This window comes from Gossypium hirsutum, chromosome D10, assembly GCF_007990345.1.
Source record: "Gossypium hirsutum isolate 1008001.06 chromosome D10, Gossypium_hirsutum_v2.1, whole genome shotgun sequence".
NCBI lineage: Eukaryota > Viridiplantae > Streptophyta > Magnoliopsida > Malvales > Malvaceae > Gossypium > Gossypium hirsutum.
The window spans coordinates 242,854-264,023 of NC_053446.1; the positions used below are offsets into that span (position 1 = coordinate 242,854).

A 21,170-nucleotide genomic window follows, 5' to 3' on the forward strand; every position below is an offset into this window, starting at 1 on the left:
CTTTTATATAATGTTCATTTTTTATCCATAATCTTTTTAAACTTTTAAATTGGAAAAAAATTAGTTTAAGCATGCTTGAATTTATGTTCTTTTAATTGTTGCAATAGTAACATATCAATCGAACTAAAACTTAATCTGTTATGAGATAAAAAAGAATTTTTTCTGAGCAAAAGTGAGATTTTTTTTAATATAAAGATCAAAATTGTGGTCTATGCAAGTGATCTTAGATAAGTTTGAATTTATAATTTTCAACTTCAAATTAATTCATATCTATAAATAATAAAAACACAAATAACTTTTTATTAACATTTTTATTTCTTATAATTAAATTAAAATAAAAAATATTATTTTTAAACAATAAAATAAGCTTTTAAATAGTTCAAGCTCAAGCTTGGAATTTTTTAAAAGGATAAACTTCAACTTGATTTAATCTATAAAGGATAAACTTCAACCTGATTTAATCTATGAACACCTTTAATCAATACATCTTTAATCAATACATGCAATTTTGAGATTACTGTTCATCCATGTCCATGAAACGCATACATATATATACATGCACACATGATACGTACATACCTACACACATACACAAGCCTCTAATCTGTTTTTTTCCCTTCATAACTGAAGTACCAACTCCACCAGAAATAGCTCACCATCAAACCTAAGCCCAACCGGTTCAGCAGGCTGAAGCAATCCGTCGACCATTCCGCCGAACACATACAAATATCGACCCGAATCATCGACACAAGCTCGATGAAATGATCGACACCCAGGTTTATAACCTTCGGGTTTAAGTCTTCTCCACTTGTTTGCTAACATTCTTTTTGAATTCAATCTTGTAGGATGCATTTTTTCTAATGATATGTGACTAATATCTAAGACCCAGAAATCATCTTTCCTATGCCTCAATGAATCTTCTCCTCCATGAATTAGTAACCGTCCCCCAATTATTGACGTAGCCGAATGTCCAACTCGTGGGAGAGAAACTCCGGCCGGTATGTTTTGCAACTCGTAAAAGATTTGAACCCATTTTGAGTAACCTTCGGTCACATGTAAGACCCATATATCATTCAAAACTTCGTATCCCAATCCTCTTCCACCAAACAGAATCGTTTGCGTTTCGCTGATACATGTTAATGAATGTCCTGAACGAGCCGGAGGTGATGGATGGCTAACGATTTTACGCCATGTTCCGTAACATCGATTTTCAGACAGTTCTATAATCCATGTATCATCTAACCTGACACCATTTAAACCAATCCCTCCGTGGATAACCATCTTCCTAGAGCTTATACAACATGCAGCATGGGCTCCTCGTGGTGGTGGAGACGTCGAACCGACATCGAGTAGCTGCCATGACAGTGAGATGCCGAGGTTTTCGTGGAGTGAAACTTGTCCTAACCATGTATCACTGTGTCGGTCCCCTCTCTCGTTGATTCCTCCGAACAAAACAAGATAATTTTCAATGACAACACATGTATGGCCAAATCTTCCACTTGGGGTACCTGTTTGAATCTTCTGCCATTTTAGCATGTTTTGAGAATTGTTGCCGATGTAAACTGCCCATGTATCGTCAAGATCGCGTCCTAATGGCAGCAAAAGTTCAAAAAGTTCAGATATCAGTGAGTTACTCAAATTCAAACGTGAGTGTCAGACACCGATATATATTGTCACACACATATATTTCCGTGTATTTAGAGGATTGTATCCAATAAAAGTATCATAGAGACTCTTATATTAAGAATTAAATTGCATTATACTCTTTTCGACTCAAAAAATGGGTAAAGTAATCTTTTTACATTAAATCAAAGAGCAAATTGGTTATTTTTATTAAAAATTTAAATCATTTGTATTGTTAAAAACTGGCACGGTTAACTAATGCCTAGTGACATAGATTCTTCACTAAAATACTCATGCTCTATATTTATGTTTCATGCATATTCTACCATGGAAGCCCTGTACTAAAAGTCAAATTGCATTTTACCCTTTTAACTCAAAAAATAAAGAAATTAATCATTGTATATTATATTAAAGAGCAAATTGATTCTTTTCATTAAAAATTGACTTTATGATAAATTTAGCCACTAACGTTTACATGTTTTGTCAAAATAACCCTAAATGTATTTTTAAACTTTTTTTTGGCCATCAACCTTAATTTTTTTTTCAATTCGCTTTTTTTAACAAATTTGATGAAAGTACCGTTAAAAAAGTTAACAACCTTAATTACGTTTACTTTCTTTAAATTAAGAGTTTTTTTAATTTCATGTATGATTTATTTATTTTATTATTTTCACATGTAATTATTTTATTGGATTATCTAAGTAATAAATTATATCTCATTAAAAATATTTTACATCATCCTCGTTAATTTTTTTAACAGTACTTTCATCAAATCTGTTAGAAAAAGCAATTTGAAAAAAAAAACAGGTTTATGGCCAAAAAGGCTAAAAAATACAATTAGGGTCATTTTGATAAAACATGTAAACGTTAGTGGCCAAATTTGTCATTAAGCCTTAAAAATTTCATCCATTTCAACTATTAAAAACTTGTGTATCTGACAGAATAACCAGACAGTTCACATAATGTGCCATGTGTATCTCATTCTAGTGTGCAGGAACCATTTTTTAATAGTAGAAAAAAATAAAAATTTTAATAGAAAGACCAATTTACTCTTTAACCTAACATGCAGGAACTAATTTGCCCATTTGTTTTAGTAGAGGGGGAAAATACAATCCGAGCACAAGGACCTCTATGATACTTTTACCAACATATTCGGACAAGAAAACAAATATAACTCTCCAAATATCCAAAAAACTTCTGAAAGAAATTGAACATACTTGTAATGGATACATACTCATATCCGACATTCACCTTAAAGTTTTAGACCTAACAATGCTAGTAGGGGCAAAGTTAGAAAATTGCCTTAGAGGAAAAAATGAATCATAAATTTTAGAGAGTTAAAATGCAGTTTTATCATTATGTTAACTTTTAATTTCATTTTAAAGAAATTAAAACACATCATTACCATTTTTGAGAAACCAAAGCCTGCACCATAGAATGCTAGACATGACATGATTATACAACACCACCAAAATGAGTAAAACATGATAGGAAACATGACACAACAAAAAACAGTAACATGAATGCAATATAACTATATAAGTACACCTATAACTATATAACACAATTCATTAACTTATCCAAAGTTCTATAAATATAAAATACCTTAAGCACAATACGAGAAGATACACAAATACGAAAAGAATACATGTATAACCAAATAAATCCAATCCACTGTTAACTTATCAAAAGTTCTTTAAATATAAAATATCGTAAGTACGATTATTATACGAAAATATACACAAATACAAAAAGAATACATATATAAACCAAGTAAATCCAATCGACTGTTAACTTATCAAAAGTTGTAAAACATAGAATACCTTAAGCGCAATTACAACACGAGAAGATGCACAAATACGAAAAACAATACATGATAAGTTCTATAAATATAAATACATTCAGCATGATTATAATATGAGAAGATACACAAACACAAAAAGAATACACATATAACCAAACAAATCCAATCCACTGTTAACTTATCATAAGTTCTATATAAATATAAAATACTTTTAAGCACGATTATAATACGAGAAGATAAAAAGAATACATGTATAACCAAAATAAATCCAGTCTACTGGTAGTGGTTTCACTAAATTCAAGACTATAAGAGAAAAGCCATTCTAGGAAACATGCACCAAAAACAAAGCAAAACCATATATTAAGTTTTTGAGCCAACTACGCAAAGTAAATTATATTTATATTATTTTGAGGTGGTTTTATTTTTGGGATAATATCAAAATTATATATGAACTTTGATTCAATGTGCAATGTCTTGAAGTTTGATTTTAGGTGATTTTATGAATGAAATTTTAATTTGATTCAATTTTTAGAAATCACTAACAATTTTATCGAATTAGTACCATTTTACGTTAATATATTGCATAAAAAAATTGTATTAATTCGACATGAAAATAATTATATGTATTCGTTTCTTTAAATATGTACAATTAAATCAAAATCAAAATTCATACATCAAATTCTACATTTAACTAAAGTTCATATATAAAATTAATATTTATCCCTTTATACATAGAAAAATAAACACATAATGATATTTCAACATAAAACATAATGGATTTTAGTATCTTTATTTCCACCAAAGTTTCATTTGTCTTTTATATTAATTTTTTATAAAAATATTTATTACATAATTTAGATGCATCCTGACTATTCCATAATCTAATATATATATATAAAACCTTGAATATTATAAAGTAGAATTATTACTTTTTCCTTGAAGTGTTTGAATTCAATATCTGTATTTTTCATATCATGAATATGATTCTCTAAATATCCTACTAAAGTCGAGCATATGATGCTACTGGTACTGATTTTACTAAATTCAAAAGAAACAACAACAGCCATGCCATTCCATGAAACATGCATCAAAATCAAAGATTAAAAAATAAAAGATATACTTCGATTTTTCATTTTACTTTGGAATATTTTAGCTCATCCATGGGGTATAAGTTTTCAAAATTCTTTAAAAAAAAAAAGAAATTAAAGTGACTGACCTCCTTCATAGCCGCCACCGAACAAAACCAAGCAACCGGAGACAAAATTGAGAGAGTGAGAAGCTCGAGGGACTGGCAAAATCAAATCGGGATCTGGCTCAGCGAGTTTGTAACAACAAACCGAGTCAACTCGAGAGACTTGTTTGTAAAGCGTAATCCAGGGAATCAATCGACGTTGTTCATCGTCATGAAAAGAAGATTTAAGAGCATCAACAGCAGTGTTTCCCCAATCTCTCCTGCAAACTGATTCCCATAGAATATCAGAAGTAGCCAAATACCTGAACTTCTTACAAGTCATGGCGAAATATAGGATTGAATCCATGGGAAGTAAAAGTAAGATTGTAAAGAGATGGTCAGTAGCTAAGCTAGCAATGGAGGAAGATCCATTGATGAAGCTGGTGGTGGTGCTGGTTTCCGCCATGGAAGAAAAAAACAACAAGGATTTGGGGTTTTTGTAATGACTTCTTGGAATTTTATGGCTATGATTAGTGGGGGAGTGTGGAGAGAGGAGAAAGTAGCAGAGTGGAAAGCTCAATAATGGGCCTGCTTTGTTTTTCTTCTAATTTGACTATTATACTCTTTATGATATATATATATACATATATGTGTATGACAAATACAAACACTGAATAAGTTAATATGTATCAATCTAATAAACTTTTATATAACACAAATTAATCATTTGTTTGCCTTTTGAAATTTTGAGATAAAAAATTGTATTGGGTTTTTCTTTTACGTTCTCTAAATTTATTTAAATAGTTTTGTGATATTTTATGATTTTTTTTAAATTAAGTGATTAAAACGTGAATTTATTAATAATTTAATGAATTTATGTTTAATTTATTTCATATATTGATTGTCAAAATAGGTTATATAAAAAATTATACAAAATCAAAAGTCAAAATTTTTTTTAAATTATGAAATGTAGAATTGTTTCAACTAAATTAAATTATCGATATTAAATTAATTTATTTAGAAATTGGTATAAAACTCAATTAAATTAAAATTTTATTTTTTAATTTTTATAATTTTCTTAATCCAATCAATTAAACTGATTCAACAAGAGCGATCCACCACTGGTCGAATTCCCAAAACTTTGATTAGATGGTGAAAATGTTGGAAATGGTAAATAGGGTTAGGTATTAACAGCAGCAAGGGCCAAGGAAAGAGAGAGGTGGGGCCTTGGATGTGTTTGTCCGTTTGCTTTTTGTTGTCTTATTTCATAATTTCTTTTGAAATTTTTAAATACATTTTTTGAATTTTTAAATGATTTATTAATATTAAAAATTCTATCATATCATATGTATGTACGTGTGAAAATTACATATTTAAAATATAGATATATATTTAATAATAGCAACATATGAAATATTTACGATATTAAAATAAAAATGATTAAAATACGCTCTAATAATATTACTTGTTTTAAATACGTAAGGTCATTTTTGTAATTTCTCTAACTGAGTGGTTGACTCGTGATACCAACTCAGTCAAGAGTTTTAAAAATAGTATAAGATATATAATTGATGAAGACAATAAAATGTGTATAATAAAATTAAAATGCATAAATAAATTAAAATAAAGTTTTGGTTGAATGTTAAATCTAGTTTTTCCAATGTAATTGACATGAGTTCAAATCCTTTTTTTTCTTTTTTTAACTTAACAGACTAAAATAACCACAAATAATATTTCTTATTTTAAATAAAAAAGGCTAATTTTTTAAATTCGCTAACTGAGTTGGTGTTCGGTTGGCTCGTGACACCAACTCAGTAAAGGGTTTTATTAATAGTGTAAATGATATATAAGATGAAATAGTGGGTAAAGATATCATAGAGGCCTCTGTATTAGGAGTTAGATTGTGATATGCCCAATTTATTTAAAAATGGACAAATTAGTAATTGTACATTAAATTAAAGAGTAAATTAGTCATTTCTGTTAAAAATTTTCCATCCATTTGTACGACTAAAAACTAAAAACTAAAAAGCTAATGGAATAACCAAGCAATGACACTTAACATGCCACGTGTATCTCATGATGATGTGCAAGACTAGTTTTTAACAGTAGAAATAGATGGAATTTTTAACAAAAGGACCAATTCGCTCTTTGATCTAACCTAAGGTCAATTTTGTAAATTTTCTAACTGAGTTGGTGATCGATTGACTCATAACACTAACTCAGTCAAGGGTTTTATTAATAGTATATATTATATATAAGACAAAAATAGTGGCTCAAGATATCATAAATGCATATGTATTAAGAGTTAAATTGTATTTTGCCACATTTATTCAAAAAATGGACAAATAAATCATTGTATTTTAAATCAAAGAGTAAACCGGTTCTTTCTGTTGAAAATTTTCATTCATTCGTACGATTAAAAATTGAAGGGCTAATGGAATAACCAAGCAGTAGCACATGGCATGCCATGTGTACCTTATGTTGATGTGCAAGACCAATTTTTAACAGTAGAAATGAGTGCAATTTTTAATAGTAGAAATGAGTGAAATTTTTAACAGAAGGACCAGTTCGCTCTTTGATCGAACATATAGGGACTAATTTGTCCATTTTTTAAGTAAATAGGGCAAAATAAAATCTGACTCCTAACGTAGGTGGTAATTTTACTCAAAATAGTGACATGTCATAATAATACTATGCCTACAATTAGGTACACATGACATGTTACATCAACAAATGTCATTCATCATTAATATATTAACAAATACATTAAATTTCCATCTATTTGATAATAATTAAAAGATTAAAGGTGCAATCGAATAAAAAAAGAATCGAAACGAAATTGAAAAAAATCGACAACTACTAAAGGTAAAATGAGAATTATAGTTTGGTGATATATAATGTAATCAACTTTTTTTTTTTCAGAGTTATCCTTGATATATCAAACTTAAGCTATTAATACATTAAGTAGGCATGCATTTACTAATTGATGTACTGATTTTTAGTTTTTCAAAATTTTCCAGCTTTTATACAGTTTCCTTACTGATTATCATAGAGGTTATTGTACTAAGAGTCAAATTACATATTGTCTTTTATACTTAAAAAATGAGCAAATTAGCTTATGTACATTAGAGGAAACCGATCCTCCTGTTAAAAATTCCACCTATTTTTAGTGTTAAAACTGGTGTGGCTGACAAAGTAGCTAGACAATTATATATGGTGTTAGGGGAGAGCAAAAATTGATTTTAATCGAAAAAAATCGACGCAATCTATTTCTTTGGTTTTTGTTTAGTCGGTTGGGGTGGTTTCGTCGATTTCACCGTCGATTTAGATGGTTTTATTAATCAATTCTCGATTTTTGAATCTCGAATTTGAACTGACCGAAAAAATGACTTTATATTATATTATTTTTTAATTATTTAAAACATATTTTTAATATATAATAAATATTATTTAATATTTAATTATTTAAAAGTTGATTCGGTTGATAAAAAAATTGACCGAATTAATGTCGGTTCGGTTGGTCGATTTTAACAAAGAGAGTCGATCAGTTTTGATGTGTTCAAGTCGGTTAAATTGATTCAAAAAAAAAGACCGAATCAACTTACTAAATCAATTGCTCACTCTTATGTGGCATGCCACATGTACCATCTTACACTAACGTACAATGACAAGTTTTTAACTGTAAAAATGAAGAGAATTTTTAACAGAATGAATAATTTACTTTTTGATTTAACTTATATATAAAGACTAATTTACTTAAAATAAGTAAAAAGAGTAAAATGTAATTCAAAAACTTTTATGGTAATTTTAACTTTCTTTGCTTGCTTTCAAAGTATACTAGCATGAAAAGTCCACCAACTTTGTTTGCTTTCATTTTAAGTTATTTTTTATCTTTTAGGTTCATTGACATTTTAAAGCTACTTTATTTATCATAACCACTAAACCAACCACTTTCTTTAATCATTGCAGAATGAAAAAAAAAGATCGTTTACATGTTCCCATCATCAATGTTTCCATGTTTTCCATAACCATTTGCAATTATTATATCAACCCTTTAATCAATTTTTCTCAACTTAAAGTAATTTGCTTCAAATATCTAGTTATTCCCCAAAGGTGTTTGATGAAACTCCCAACAGAGTAGAAACAAAGCTTCTTCTTAGTTTTTGAAGTTCTGAATTCATTTGCATTAGCTTGAAGATGGTACCAATGAGCGTTTTCAGTGTAGGGTCTATTCGGGTTTCAATGATTTCGAGGAGCATTTTGAAGTTCTGAAATTCATTTGTATTGGCTCGAACATGGCATCAATGGCGTTTTCGGGTTCGGGTCTCTTTGGCTTCGACCTATAGATGCTCCACATTGTGCCAAATCAAAGCAGTGGGAAATGAGGATATCAAAGGTTTATTCATGGTTTTATGGTTATTATCCTTGGATGGTTGTTTTTGCTACAACTTTAGTATTGTTTGGAAGCTTATCAAAATCAAACAACAATCAAGATGAAGTTCCTTTGAAAGCTTCAAAGTTTCAGAAACCATTGAGGCTCCCAAATAAAGGGTATGGCCACTATTCTAGTTTTTTAATAAATTAAATGACGATTACTTGGTTCATGGTTTTTTTATTAAAATAACTAAAAAGAGATTCTCACTTTGGGGACCAAAATGTAATTTTAACATGTATTAACTCTGTAATTTATGAGGAGACTAAACACCAATTATCTTTCACCGAATATATTTAAGCAATAACTGAATTCAAAACTGATCTGAATTTAATAAAAACCGAAAACCGATCGGTTTGGTTTGTTTTGCTTTAGGTATGGTTATCCACCTGTTCTTGCTTATTGGATTAGTGGCAGCAAAGGAGATAGTAATAAAATGGTGAGGTTGCTGAAAGCAATATATCATCCAAGAAACCAGTATCTGCTGCAACTTGATTCAGGTTCATCTGATTATGAAAGGGAAAATTTGGGATTCTTGATTGAATCCGAGACAGTGCTTCAAACATTCGGAAATGTTAATGTTGAAGGTAAAAGTTATGCAGTTAATAAGATGGGATCTTCAGCTCTTGCTGCTACACTTCATGCTGCTGCTTTGCTTCTTAAGATTAATTCAGATTGGGATTGGTTTATACCTTTAAGTGCCTCTTCTTATCCCCTACTGAATCAAGATGGTAAGTTTTACTGCTGTTAAATTTCTCTACTTTTATTTGTTACTCCTATTTGGAATGAGTGTTTTTGAAGTAAAGGTAACATCGATGTCTCAAATTGCATTTTGTCTCGTTTACTCAAAAAAATAGGAAATTACTCGTTAGATTAAAAAATAAACTAGTATTTCTATTAAAAATTACATATATTTCTATTAAAAATAAATTTAGTCTAGTATTGTTTTCGGTGGGGGAGATTTTCTCTCTTGACTTTGTTGCGCCTGAAGAGATGACGGATTTGCAGAGTAAGAATCCTTGAACAAGGCCATGGCAAACTAAAGAGTTTGCGCATAGTAAAGCTCGAACCATTAGCCTATATATTATAGGTTATTAATGAGAAGGGGGCATGGTACCCACTTGGGCTAGCTTAGGTCGCTTTTTCAAGCACTCGAGTTTTAAACAGAGTTAGGAGACAAAATTTTCACTCAAGATAACATTTGACTTGTTGAGGGACAGATAACATTTCACGGACTTCTCTCAAAAGAATTAGAAATCACTCAACATAAAATTTACATAAAATAAGCCGAGTCTAGTTCAAATAGAGTTTACTTACAGTACAAATATACTCAACTTTAAAAAAAAAAAAATCTCATATATTTAAAAAGGTTATATATTCCATATTAGTATTTGAATAAACATCAAATATCAAGATGATAAACAATCTAAAACAGTGGTTTAGGTTTAGGAGTAGCCACAGATGATTGATGATAAAGATGAACTTTGCTTTAAAAATGCATGCATGACCCTTTTTACCTAAAAACCTAACATTCTGAAAAGTGTTTGAACTGTTTATATAGGTGCTTTGATTTTCCATTATTTTATATAATGTTAATTATACACCTAATACGAGTATATCTAATTTTTTGAAAAATATTTTTTAATGTACTTTAACATCCTTCCAGAGTTATATCCATACCTTTTACTTCTCTTTAAATATCCATATTTGACATCTTTATTAACATATTCATATAGGGCTGCAGAAGTAACTAAACTAATAACAATGTAGCAGAAGTCCAAGAAAAATGATGAAAATTTTGATATTCCTTTTTGCAGAAAGCTCAAACCATTAATGAGATGATCCCTAGCTTCTAATTTGGGAATTTTCTAAAAAGAAATTACTTGACTATCATAAATTTGCTTTGGAAACAGATCTCCTCCATGCTTTTACTTTCCTTCCAAGGGAACTCAACTTCATTGATTATATTAGCAATCCGGGTTGGAAACAGTAAGCACCTGCCACTATTCCGTTCTAGTTTACATCTATTTCAAGGTTGAATTATTTTTTAATAAAATTTAATTATAAAATTATTATTTTTTATGTGAAAATTTTCTCGATAATAATGCTAAATTAAGGTAAAAAATATTGGATGTGTGCAGGAGGGGAGAGATTAACCGAATTGTTGTAGACCCCAACTTATATTATAAGAGCAATACCCCAATTAACTATGATGTTGAAACTCGAAAACCAGATGCTTTCGAGATTTTTGGAGGTCAGTTTTATAACTTTTACCTTGCTATATTTCTATGCATGAGAATCATATTTTATAACTTCATATACATGTAACACTAACAGTTGGATGCTTTAACAAAATGTATTCTCCCTTTGGTATCTAGACTTCTACCAATAAAAACGTGACATGTGGCGTATTCTTATGGGACAAAAATGATGGTTTAGGAAGACAAAAAAATGTTTTAGTACTCAAATAAGAAAAAGAGTATAATTCAAGGGCTAAACCATGAATAAAATTATTCTTTTTACAAGCTTTTCATTATTTGAAAAATCATACCTTATAGAATTATATCGTATTTAAATTTATGCAAACACAAGTGTCAACGAAATATAAATACTTTAAATAATACATATTGTATTCAACAAGAGTAACCTCAATTTGTTTAATTTTTTTTATATATATTTAGAAAATCATATTGTATGTCAAATATAAATATTTTGAAAAAAATAAAAAGCCTGACTAACGTAGGCTTTGTGCAAAAATCAATGCAGGTTCACCATGGGTGATTCTTTCAAGATCATTCATGGAGTTTTGCATCTATGGATGGGATAACATTCCAAGAAAGCTATTAATGTATTTCACCAATGTAGCTTACCCTCTTGAAACCTATTTCCACACAGTGATTTGCAATTCATTTGAGTTTCAAAACACAACATTGAGCAATGATTTAAGGTACGATATTATTCCGAAATCCCCTAAGCCAAAGATTTTAAACACTTCGAAGTACGGTGAAATCGTAGCTGGTGAATCAGTTTTTGCTCAGCCAATTCAAGAAGATGATCCATTGCTAAACATGATTGATGAAGATGTTCTGCATAGGATGCCTGATAATTTCGTGCCTGGGAGCTGGTCTTCTTGTCAAGGTATGAAAAATATAAGTAGATTTTCACATTTAATGTTAAAATAGGATCGATTAACTCAACTAAGAATTCATGACTTGTTTAGTTTGAAACTTTTTAAAAAATAGATAGATTGAATTTAAAAAAAAAAGAAAAATAAAGAAAAATATTAAAACAATTTGACCAATTTAAAATTGGTAATTTTTTTTATAAAAACGTATTTTTGAAAGTTAATTATATTTCAACTTTTGAGCTCTAGTAAAGAAATAGGTAAAAAAATACTATTGGGACCTCTATACTAGGTGTTAGATTGCATTTAGCTTTCTCTAGTAAAAAATGAGTAAATTAGTCCATATATATTAAATCAAACAGTAAATTAGTTATTCTGTTAAAAATTTTACCTATTTTTATGGTTAAAAACTGACCTCTTTATAAGAACCTCCATAATACTTTTACTAAAAAAATACTATTAGAACAAATATATAATTTTACCAACTGTTCTAATCTATTGATTTAACCATTGGCTCAAATGTCCTCAATTTAATCTTGAGTCTAATTTTCTATTTCACGATTATATTTTTGTATCTTCTCGTGTTATAATCATATTTAAAGTATTTTATAGTTATACATATATAGATATTTGAGATGTTTATATTTTTACTTACATTTTTGGTATTATATTTATATCATTTAATCGTATCATATTTAATATTATCAGGTATCAATCAAGGTGAAGATTTATGTTATAGGTAGGCAGACATTGATACTGTGAAACCTGGTTCCAAAGGTATAAAACTTGCTTCTCTCTTAACCAAGCTTGTTGAAGAAAGAAGACATAATCCTAGCCAATGCCACCAGCAATGTGGACCATGATATTAGACTTTGTAATTGTTTTGTATTTTATCGTATCATAATTGTGTCTATATTGTTTTATGTGAATGCCTTATTATTATTTTTATTCAAACTAATATTAAATATCTTAAAAATATTAGATATAGGTAAATTATATTTAAGGTCATTAACTATTAGTAAATTTATATTTTGGTCACTCAACTTCAAAAAGTTACAAAATAGTAATTGAATTATTCGAAAGTTTCCATTTAAGTAATTAGACTGTTAAAATCGCCTTTGTATGGCATTCTTCGTTTGCACTTTTGACATCAATCGAAAGCTCTCTTTTCCCTATCTTTTACAATTTAGTTTTTTTTTCATGAATCAAATTTGAACATCACAAATCTGCAAACTAAAATCTAAATAGTTTTTTTTCTCTGATTTTCGACAATGAACAATTCATGGGCTAGATCAGATCTAGTTGAGGCTAGACTCCAAATAAAATTTTATCCTGAGCTTAAACTTGGCTCGCCGTTAAAATGGATCATTTCACGGTTAAAAAATAATAATTTTACTTTTTATTTAAATTCAATTAAAATATATAAGTTCTAATATAAATTTATTTTTTTATATTTTTTTATTATTTATAAACAATAAAATGAGTCAAACTGTAGGTCATGAACACCTCTATTTCAGATCACATCAATCTAGCTTGAAATCCTATTATAAGCGTATGTGTGTGGAAACCATAAGTTTAGAACATAAATGTGTGTTTAAAAGTAAAATATAATAAATAATGAATCGTATAGTTTTAAACTAATTAATCATAATAACACATGAAATATGTACGATATTAAAATAAAAAATTAAATTGTGAGTAAAACAAAATTTAAACACATAAATACATTAGCTAAACAATACTAAATGCACTACAATTATTTATCATGGTTTTGTCAACAATTGTGAGTTAATTTCGAGTTGACTTGTGATACTAAATCAGTTAACAACATTATTAATATCTACAACTAATGGAGATAATAACTTCTGCATATTAAAATAAACATGCATAAAATATATCAAAATGAAACTTTGATTGTGGTAAATTTAATGTTTTATTATTGATTCAAATATTATTATATGCATATATTAGTTGGGTTTTGTTGAAATGAAAAGACTAAAATACTCTCAAATAGTATAACTTATTTTAACTACAGAAAGACATTTCTTTAATTTTACTAACCGATTTAGTGACCCGATTGAAGGTGACTAACTGTAAAATACTTAATAAACAGTATAGATATGTAAACATTAATATAAATTTATTTTAAAACACTAAAATTGACTATTTGAGTGGATTGGGCCGTATCAGTCCGGGCCTATTTTTTTCAGAATCCGGCTACATCCCGGACCGGCCCATATGATTGAGGCTAAGGCTTAAAAAAAAAACCGTGTGAAAAAAGCCGAAGAGTGTTCAGTGTCTAAATCTCGTCAGCTGTATACTTCAATGGAGAAACGGCCACCGCCGGAAACCATACAAATTCGGCTGCTCTGCCCATCAGCAAAAACCGGCGCACTAATAGGAAAAGGCGGCTCCGTTATTCGGCAACTCCAGTCTCTAACTTCTGCCAAAATTCGCATCCTCGACGATCCTTTCGAAGAACGTATAATCCAAATTGTCGCCGATAACAAAACTCCGTTGGTTTCCAACAACGCCGATAACCCAAACGCCAATGCCAATGCAGAGCCAAAGAAAGATTCCAGCGAAGATGGATGCAATTCTGCGTCGGGAGGGGGAGGGGGAGGAGGAGGTACCGCTGGTGCTGGGGAAGAGGAAACGCCTTCATCTTGGTCGCCGTTACAGAAGGCAGTTATTAGGGTTTTCGAGAGAATAGTGAAAGGGGATGCTGCTGATGATAAAGAAAGTGAAAAGGAAAGTGAAAATCTAGTCGCTTGTTGCAGAATGTTGCTGGCGTTTAATCAAGCTGCGTGTTTATTGGGAAGAGGGGGTTGGTTTTTGGAGAAGATTGGGCAAGAAAATGGGACTCAAATTAGAGTTTTGACTAGAGATCAGCTTCTACCGTGTGCTGCTCCAGGGGATGAGCTACTTCAGGTATCATCTTTACTATGTACTTTGCAAGAAATTAGTTAAATTTTCTGTTTTTAGTATTTAATTTGCATTTATTATGCATAAATGGATCTTTGTTCTAGTCTAGTTATTAGATCCTAGTATTGCAATTGCTCTGTCAAAATTTGAACTGAGAGTAGACTCGCTGCAACTGCTTAAGCAAGTTCCTATTCTCTTTTACCTACGTTACTCGGACTTGTGTGTGAGTATTGGATGCGAATATGTGTCCGACAGGGATCTGTTCAGATTGTTATAAGTTTTTCCATGCATTGGATGGCCATTGGAAGCTGATATCCTGTATCCATGTCTGAATTATATTGACAAACACATTGATGTCCTAGAATTTAGATATGCTCAGGTTGACATTAGATATTTACATGGGTAGTTTGACAGTTCAAAGTTCAAATTGACAAAAAAAAAAGTTTGAGAACAAATGGGGCTTCTTCTTGGATTAGGAGTGAACTAGAAATAAAGGTCAGGTACTTGTACATGATTGGGAACATTACAAAGAACTGTGAATAATGGTCAGGGTTAAAATTGATGGTCATTCTGGTTTGCTCTTGGTTAGGATTTCATTTGCTAGGGGTATAAACTTAATGGTATGAGATTGGTTTCTCAATCTAAAAGCTAAAAGCTTCAGACTCAATGTTAGTGATGATTGTACAATCTCAGAGTATAGCTGAGTGCATAAATTTTCTCTCTTTCTTTCTGGGTGGTTCACATAAACTTATAATTGAGTTCAACAATTGCTACATTTGTAGTACTGCAAAGATTTGAGATGTAAAGAGGAAACAACGATGTTGAGTTAAAGCAACCACTAAACTTTAAACCAAAATTCTCATTCATTGAGGATGTGAGGGTCCCTTGTATATATAAATTTCATAGTTATACGTTTAGCATTTTCTAATTTTTGTATTGCTTAACCTTTTTGTAATTTTTCTCCTGTTTATATTCTTTATGACTGCAATATTGTGGCCTTCTGGCAGATAACAGGGAACTTTTCAGCTGTAAAGAAAGCACTGTTCTCTATTTCAAGTTTTCTTCAAGAAAATATTGCACATTCTCAGCCGGACCAATTTCCTCCATGGGGTTATCAATCTGGTCATCATGGTGCAGATTATCATTCAAGGGGTTACCCTCCGAATCCAGGGCATGAGAATGCGGTAGCCCATAACAGAGGAGGATTGGAAGAGGAAGTGGTATTTAAATTGTTATGCCAAGCTGACAAGGTTGGTAGTTTGATAGGGAAAGGTGGTTCTGTGGTGCGGGCTATGCAGAATGACACTGGTGCAGCAATCAAGATTGCTGATACTTCTCATGATTCAGATGAGCGGATTGTAGTGATATCTGCACGAGAGGCATGGGAACTTAATTGTCTTTTTAAATTATTCTGCTTTATAGTCTGGAGAACTGCAATATTCTTGCTTATTGCTAATTGAAAAGCTTTTTGTATTTGGTTGTTTGTCTGTGAAATCTGGAACATTTTGCTTGATTTGTAGATATTATTACATATATGTTGAAATCATGAATTTGATGATAGATGACCTTCTCTTCGAGGCAATAAGAAGTTTTACATGAGTCCCTAACTTACATTGTTCATCAAAATATAATTTGACCTTTCTTCTGCTGAATTCTGCTCACTATAATAGGGTCGTCTTAATATTTACTTTATTGGACATTTTCAGTTGTTGCTCTGTTTGTATTTAACCTACTTTTAGGTAGTCTTTGACCTTATGTCATCTTGTTAAGTGGATTGTTATCATGTGTACTGGATATGGGATTTAGGGCACATGATTTCGATTCAATGGCACTGACTTTTGCATTTTATCAAGCCTTGTAATGTGCTAAGTTGATTTATTCTTTGATCATGGCCTAACTTTGAATTTTATTTTATTTTTTTATCTTCGCACCTAAAGAAAATATGATTCCTGTCATACAAGTGTCTCAAAAGAAGTCTTTGTTGACATATCAATGGACCAATAACCAATGAACATCTTACATTAATATATGAATGTATTTGGATTCTACTTTCTCATAGCTCACTATGTGTTTGCCTGCTGCAGCATGCAGAGCAAAGATATTCTCCAGCACAAGATGCTGTTGTACGAGTGCAGTCCAGAATTGCTGAGATTGGATTTGAACCTGGTGCTCCAATTGTTGCTCGTCTTCTTGTACCTTTGCAGCAGGTTGGTTACTTGTTGGGTAAAGGTGGTCATATTGTATCTGAAATGAGAAGAGCTACTGGTGCTAATATACGGGTATCTTTGAAAGAACAACTTTCAAAGTCTGCTGGACTCCAGAATGATGAAGTTGTACAGGTAATTGACGGTCTTAGGCATTAATTTTCAGTCCTGCTAGCTGTTATTTGATTGACATCAATGATATGCTTTCCTCAGATAGCTTGTTTATTCTACCGAAGCTTCTCATTCCATTATCTTGCTGGTACTGTTGTCTTTCTTTTATTTTTGACTATTGTTTAGTCAACAATGTTGTGAAAGTTAGATGTTTTCTCAGAAATCATTCTCAGCCAGCGCTGCACCCTTTTTATTGTTTCAACAGATTGCGACCAATTCGTACTGTTTCATCATAAGATCTGTTAGCATTTAAAAAGATATAGAATTGGAATTTGAAAATTCCATCCTAATTTTTGGAGGGCTGATTTTTTTTTATTTGAATATTTTAGGAGTTCATAGTTTGGTTTATTTTGGCAGGTCATTGGTAGTTTGCAGTCAGTTCAAGATGCATTGTTTCATATCACAGGCAGGCTTCGGGAGTCTATACTCCCAATGAAACCTCCCTTTCCAGGCATTAATCCCCCTCCCTACTTACCTCCTTACCCTGAAATGCCACCTCCATTATTCAGGCCAAGACATAACCATGTCCCTCCATGTCCCTATCCTTCTCCAGGCGGACCTTTTCATGGCATTGACCCTTCTGTTGGTCCACCCCAACCACTCGATCACCAACCACCATTTTCGCATGGCATGGATCACATGGGTCCACATAATGTAGACCGCGGTCCGTATTCCTATGGTGGTGATAGACATGGACATGGTCCCATGTTTGATGGACCATCTTCTCCAGGATCTTGGACTCCTCAGGTTGGTGGCTTGGTTTTTGACGTATCATTTTTGCCTAACTTTTAGAATAATATACTTGATGATGTTTCCTTTATATGTATGACATTTATTTTTTTCCTTAGTTAATATTTATTTGACAATACTGTTTGTTGTCATTGTTTCCTTTGATTTATATCAGGCTGGAACACCGAGGGGAGTCTATGATGCCGGTCCTGGCTTTGTTGCTAGAAATGGACGTCCAGGAAGGTGATACGTATCTTCCGTAGATTATTACTCTAACTTTGCTTAATATGATTCTGTTAGCTTGATATGTTGGGGTTTGACATTTTTGCAAAGCTCACATTTCATACTTTGACTGCTATATGATCCCATAATTTGATTTTGGATAGAGGAGGGTAAAGGAGGAAACAAATAATAAAAGAAATAGGAAGAGATCATAAATTAAACCAGTGGAAAGGAAGTAGTAGGGATAATAAATAATCAATACAAATCATTTTTTCAGTGTCTCAATATCTACATGATCAAAGGATACTAGAAATTGGAGGTAATATAGCTACTTATATGCTACTCGTGAAACCTCAATGCTAACATGAAATCGTGAATATAACCTTAAATGTCCAATTATCTAAATACTAAAATTGCAAACTAAACTAATCTATGTTGCTTTGACTCTTCATGTTTCTTGAAGCGTTAGTGTCCTACACTTGTATCCAATTCTATACTCAATATCTCATGCTGAAAAACTTAGAAACTTAAATCAATGGTACTCGGACTTTTTTGCTTAAAGCAGTGGTACTCGGACTCGAGTGTGTGATACGGGTATGTTTAATATTTTTCAAGTTTTTGCGTATATTTGGAGGGCCACATCCTCATATCATGTCCGAATATGTGTTGGATATGACTGTCGAACATGGTTACTTAAATAAAGGATTGAAGCAACATAGATTGAATTATCGTAGCTATGTAAATGTTATTTACTAGACTAATATTTACTAAAACAAATATAACCTCTATGTTCATTTGGTTATTTAGTGTATTAACCCAATAAACATTCATCATAATTGCTTTATCATTCAAATGCCTTAAGGTCATCTACCACCGGGCATAGATCAAACATGACTTGTAATTGCTTTATTCTAAGCACCTGGGCTCTTCATTGGAAAGTTTGCCATTGTTACTGCTTTGTTTTCACAGATTTTATTCAGGTTCTTAATTTTGTGGGAAAACTTTTACTAGATTCAGAAATTGGAATGGTTGAAAAATGTTGACTCCTCAATATTGATCTTGATTCTTGTCTTTTCCTTGATGTATATAACTAACACTTTGTTCTTTGGGCAGTGGGAATCAAGCACCCGTTTTGAGTAACACAAAGGTTGAGATCGTGATTCCTCAAATATACTTATCCCATGTTTATGGGGAGAGTAATAGTAACCTGGGCCATATCAGGCAGGTAAGTAATAGTTTTATCATCTATGTTACTCCATCTCTTCCTTTTTCCTGAGTACAAGGATAATATGATCTTTCTAGGACCCTCCAAATACAGGAAATCTTTGAAATATTGGACGTACCTGTGTCATATACATACTCGTCCTTGACACTTGCACCCAAATCTGAGCTACATGGCTATAGATGGGATTAGCCAAATTATCTTGCAATGCTTTTCACCTTAGTTTTGTTACATTGTCTTAGATTTCTGGAGCAAATTTGGTTATTCATGACCCAAAGCCAGGGGCCACTGAGGGTTTAGTTGTTGTCTCTGGAACATCGGATCAGTTACGTACTGCTCAAAGCCTTATTCAAGCTTTTATTCTATGCGGACAAACTGCAGCTTGAGTATCTGTTAAATGTTTGTCCTTCAGGCAGGTGAGCAATTTTACAGGCTGCAATAGTGGAATTACCATGTAATGCTTCTTTTCACCTTGGTCTTGTTGACATTGTCTTAGATTTCTGGAGCAAATTCGGTTATTCATGACCCGAAGCCAGTGACTACGAAGGGTTTAGTTGTTGTGCCGGGAACTTTGTATCAGTTGCGGACTACTCAGACCCTTATTCAAGCTTATATCCTTTGCGGACAAACTGCAACTTGAAGATCTATTCTTTTATGTTGTAAATAAACTCATAAAACTTCATTTTTTTCTTCTGTTTTCGTGGTATAGGTCATCTGCTATAGGTTTTTGCTTATGTGAGAATTTCCTCTCTTTTTTTTGCTTGTAGGGTTAAAATTAGGTTGAGAAAATGTAGAAGTCATTGTTATTTTAAATGCTGATTTCTAATATGCTGTCTCTGACTCACCATAACCAACTAGTTTTCAACCACTATTTTGTTGCTTAATGCTAAAGCAGCCAGGGAAAAGACATTAACATATGGAATTTACATCCTTTTAGCTCAAAATTCTGTTGTCCCGAATGAAGTGTAAAGCTTAGATCTGATAATTAGTATATTTGTGGGTAAAAGTACCATGAAGGCCCCTGTATTGGGAAGTAGATTACATTTTGCCCTTTTTATTTAAAAAAATAGGTAAATTAGTTTTATGCCTTAGGTCAAAGAGCAAATTGGTTTTTTTTGTTAAATATTTCATCCATTTCTATTGTTAAAAACTAGCATGGATGACAAAATAACCATACAATAGTTACACATGACATGCTATATGTACCTCATTTTGACGTGTGAGGATTAGTTTTTAATTTTTATCTGAAGGAACAATTTGTTCTTTAATTAATGTATAGGGATTAAATTGTTCTTTTTTTGAGTTGAGGGGCAAAATTCAATCCTCCATAGACTTTTACCTTTATTTGTGTTATTTTTGCATATTTTCATGTTATAGTAGTGTTAAAGGTGTTTTACATTTGGTATAAAGCTCGATATTGGATAATTAGTACATTTGTATATTTTCATGTTATAGTAGTGTTAAAGGTGTTTTGCATTTGTATAAAGTTTGATATCGGATAATTAGTACATTTGTGTTATTTTTGTATATTTACATGTGTTAA

At 31.4% G+C, this 21,170-nt stretch overlaps 3 protein-coding genes across 3 annotated transcripts; 2 read left to right on the top strand and 1 right to left on the bottom strand.

The window, feature by feature from the left end:
* Positions 1 to 456: 456 nt before the first annotated feature.
* LOC107930419 (F-box/kelch-repeat protein At1g51550) lies at positions 457 to 5,213 on the bottom strand. The gene is made up of 2 exons (XM_016862089.2): positions 4,644 to 5,213; positions 457 to 1,589 (listed from the first exon to the last, which is right to left on the bottom strand). Exons 1-2 carry the CDS (start codon positions 5,062 to 5,064, stop codon positions 619 to 621), a joined length of 1,392 nt encoding a protein of 463 aa, XP_016717578.2. The 5' UTR covers positions 5,065 to 5,213; the 3' UTR covers positions 457 to 618.
* Positions 5,214 to 8,568: 3,355 nt separating this feature from the next.
* LOC107930296 (beta-glucuronosyltransferase GlcAT14A) lies at positions 8,569 to 13,121 on the top strand. Its single transcript, XM_016861918.2, has 6 exons — positions 8,569 to 9,149; positions 9,406 to 9,761; positions 10,944 to 11,019; positions 11,172 to 11,284; positions 11,797 to 12,168; positions 12,863 to 13,121. The coding sequence occupies exons 1-6, from the start codon at positions 8,980 to 8,982 to the stop codon at positions 12,895 to 12,897; spliced, it is 1,122 nt and encodes a 373-aa protein (XP_016717407.2). The 5' UTR covers positions 8,569 to 8,979; the 3' UTR covers positions 12,898 to 13,121.
* Positions 13,122 to 14,427: 1,306 nt separating this feature from the next.
* LOC107930423 (KH domain-containing protein HEN4) lies at positions 14,428 to 20,453 on the top strand. The gene is made up of 8 exons (XM_016862095.2): positions 14,428 to 15,085; positions 16,087 to 16,458; positions 17,164 to 17,418; positions 17,812 to 18,201; positions 18,359 to 18,426; positions 19,519 to 19,630; positions 19,870 to 20,043; positions 20,124 to 20,453. The coding sequence occupies exons 1-7, from the start codon at positions 14,480 to 14,482 to the stop codon at positions 20,011 to 20,013; spliced, it is 1,947 nt and encodes a 648-aa protein (XP_016717584.1). The 5' UTR covers positions 14,428 to 14,479; the 3' UTR covers positions 20,014 to 20,043; positions 20,124 to 20,453.
* Positions 20,454 to 21,170: the final 717 nt, after the last annotated feature.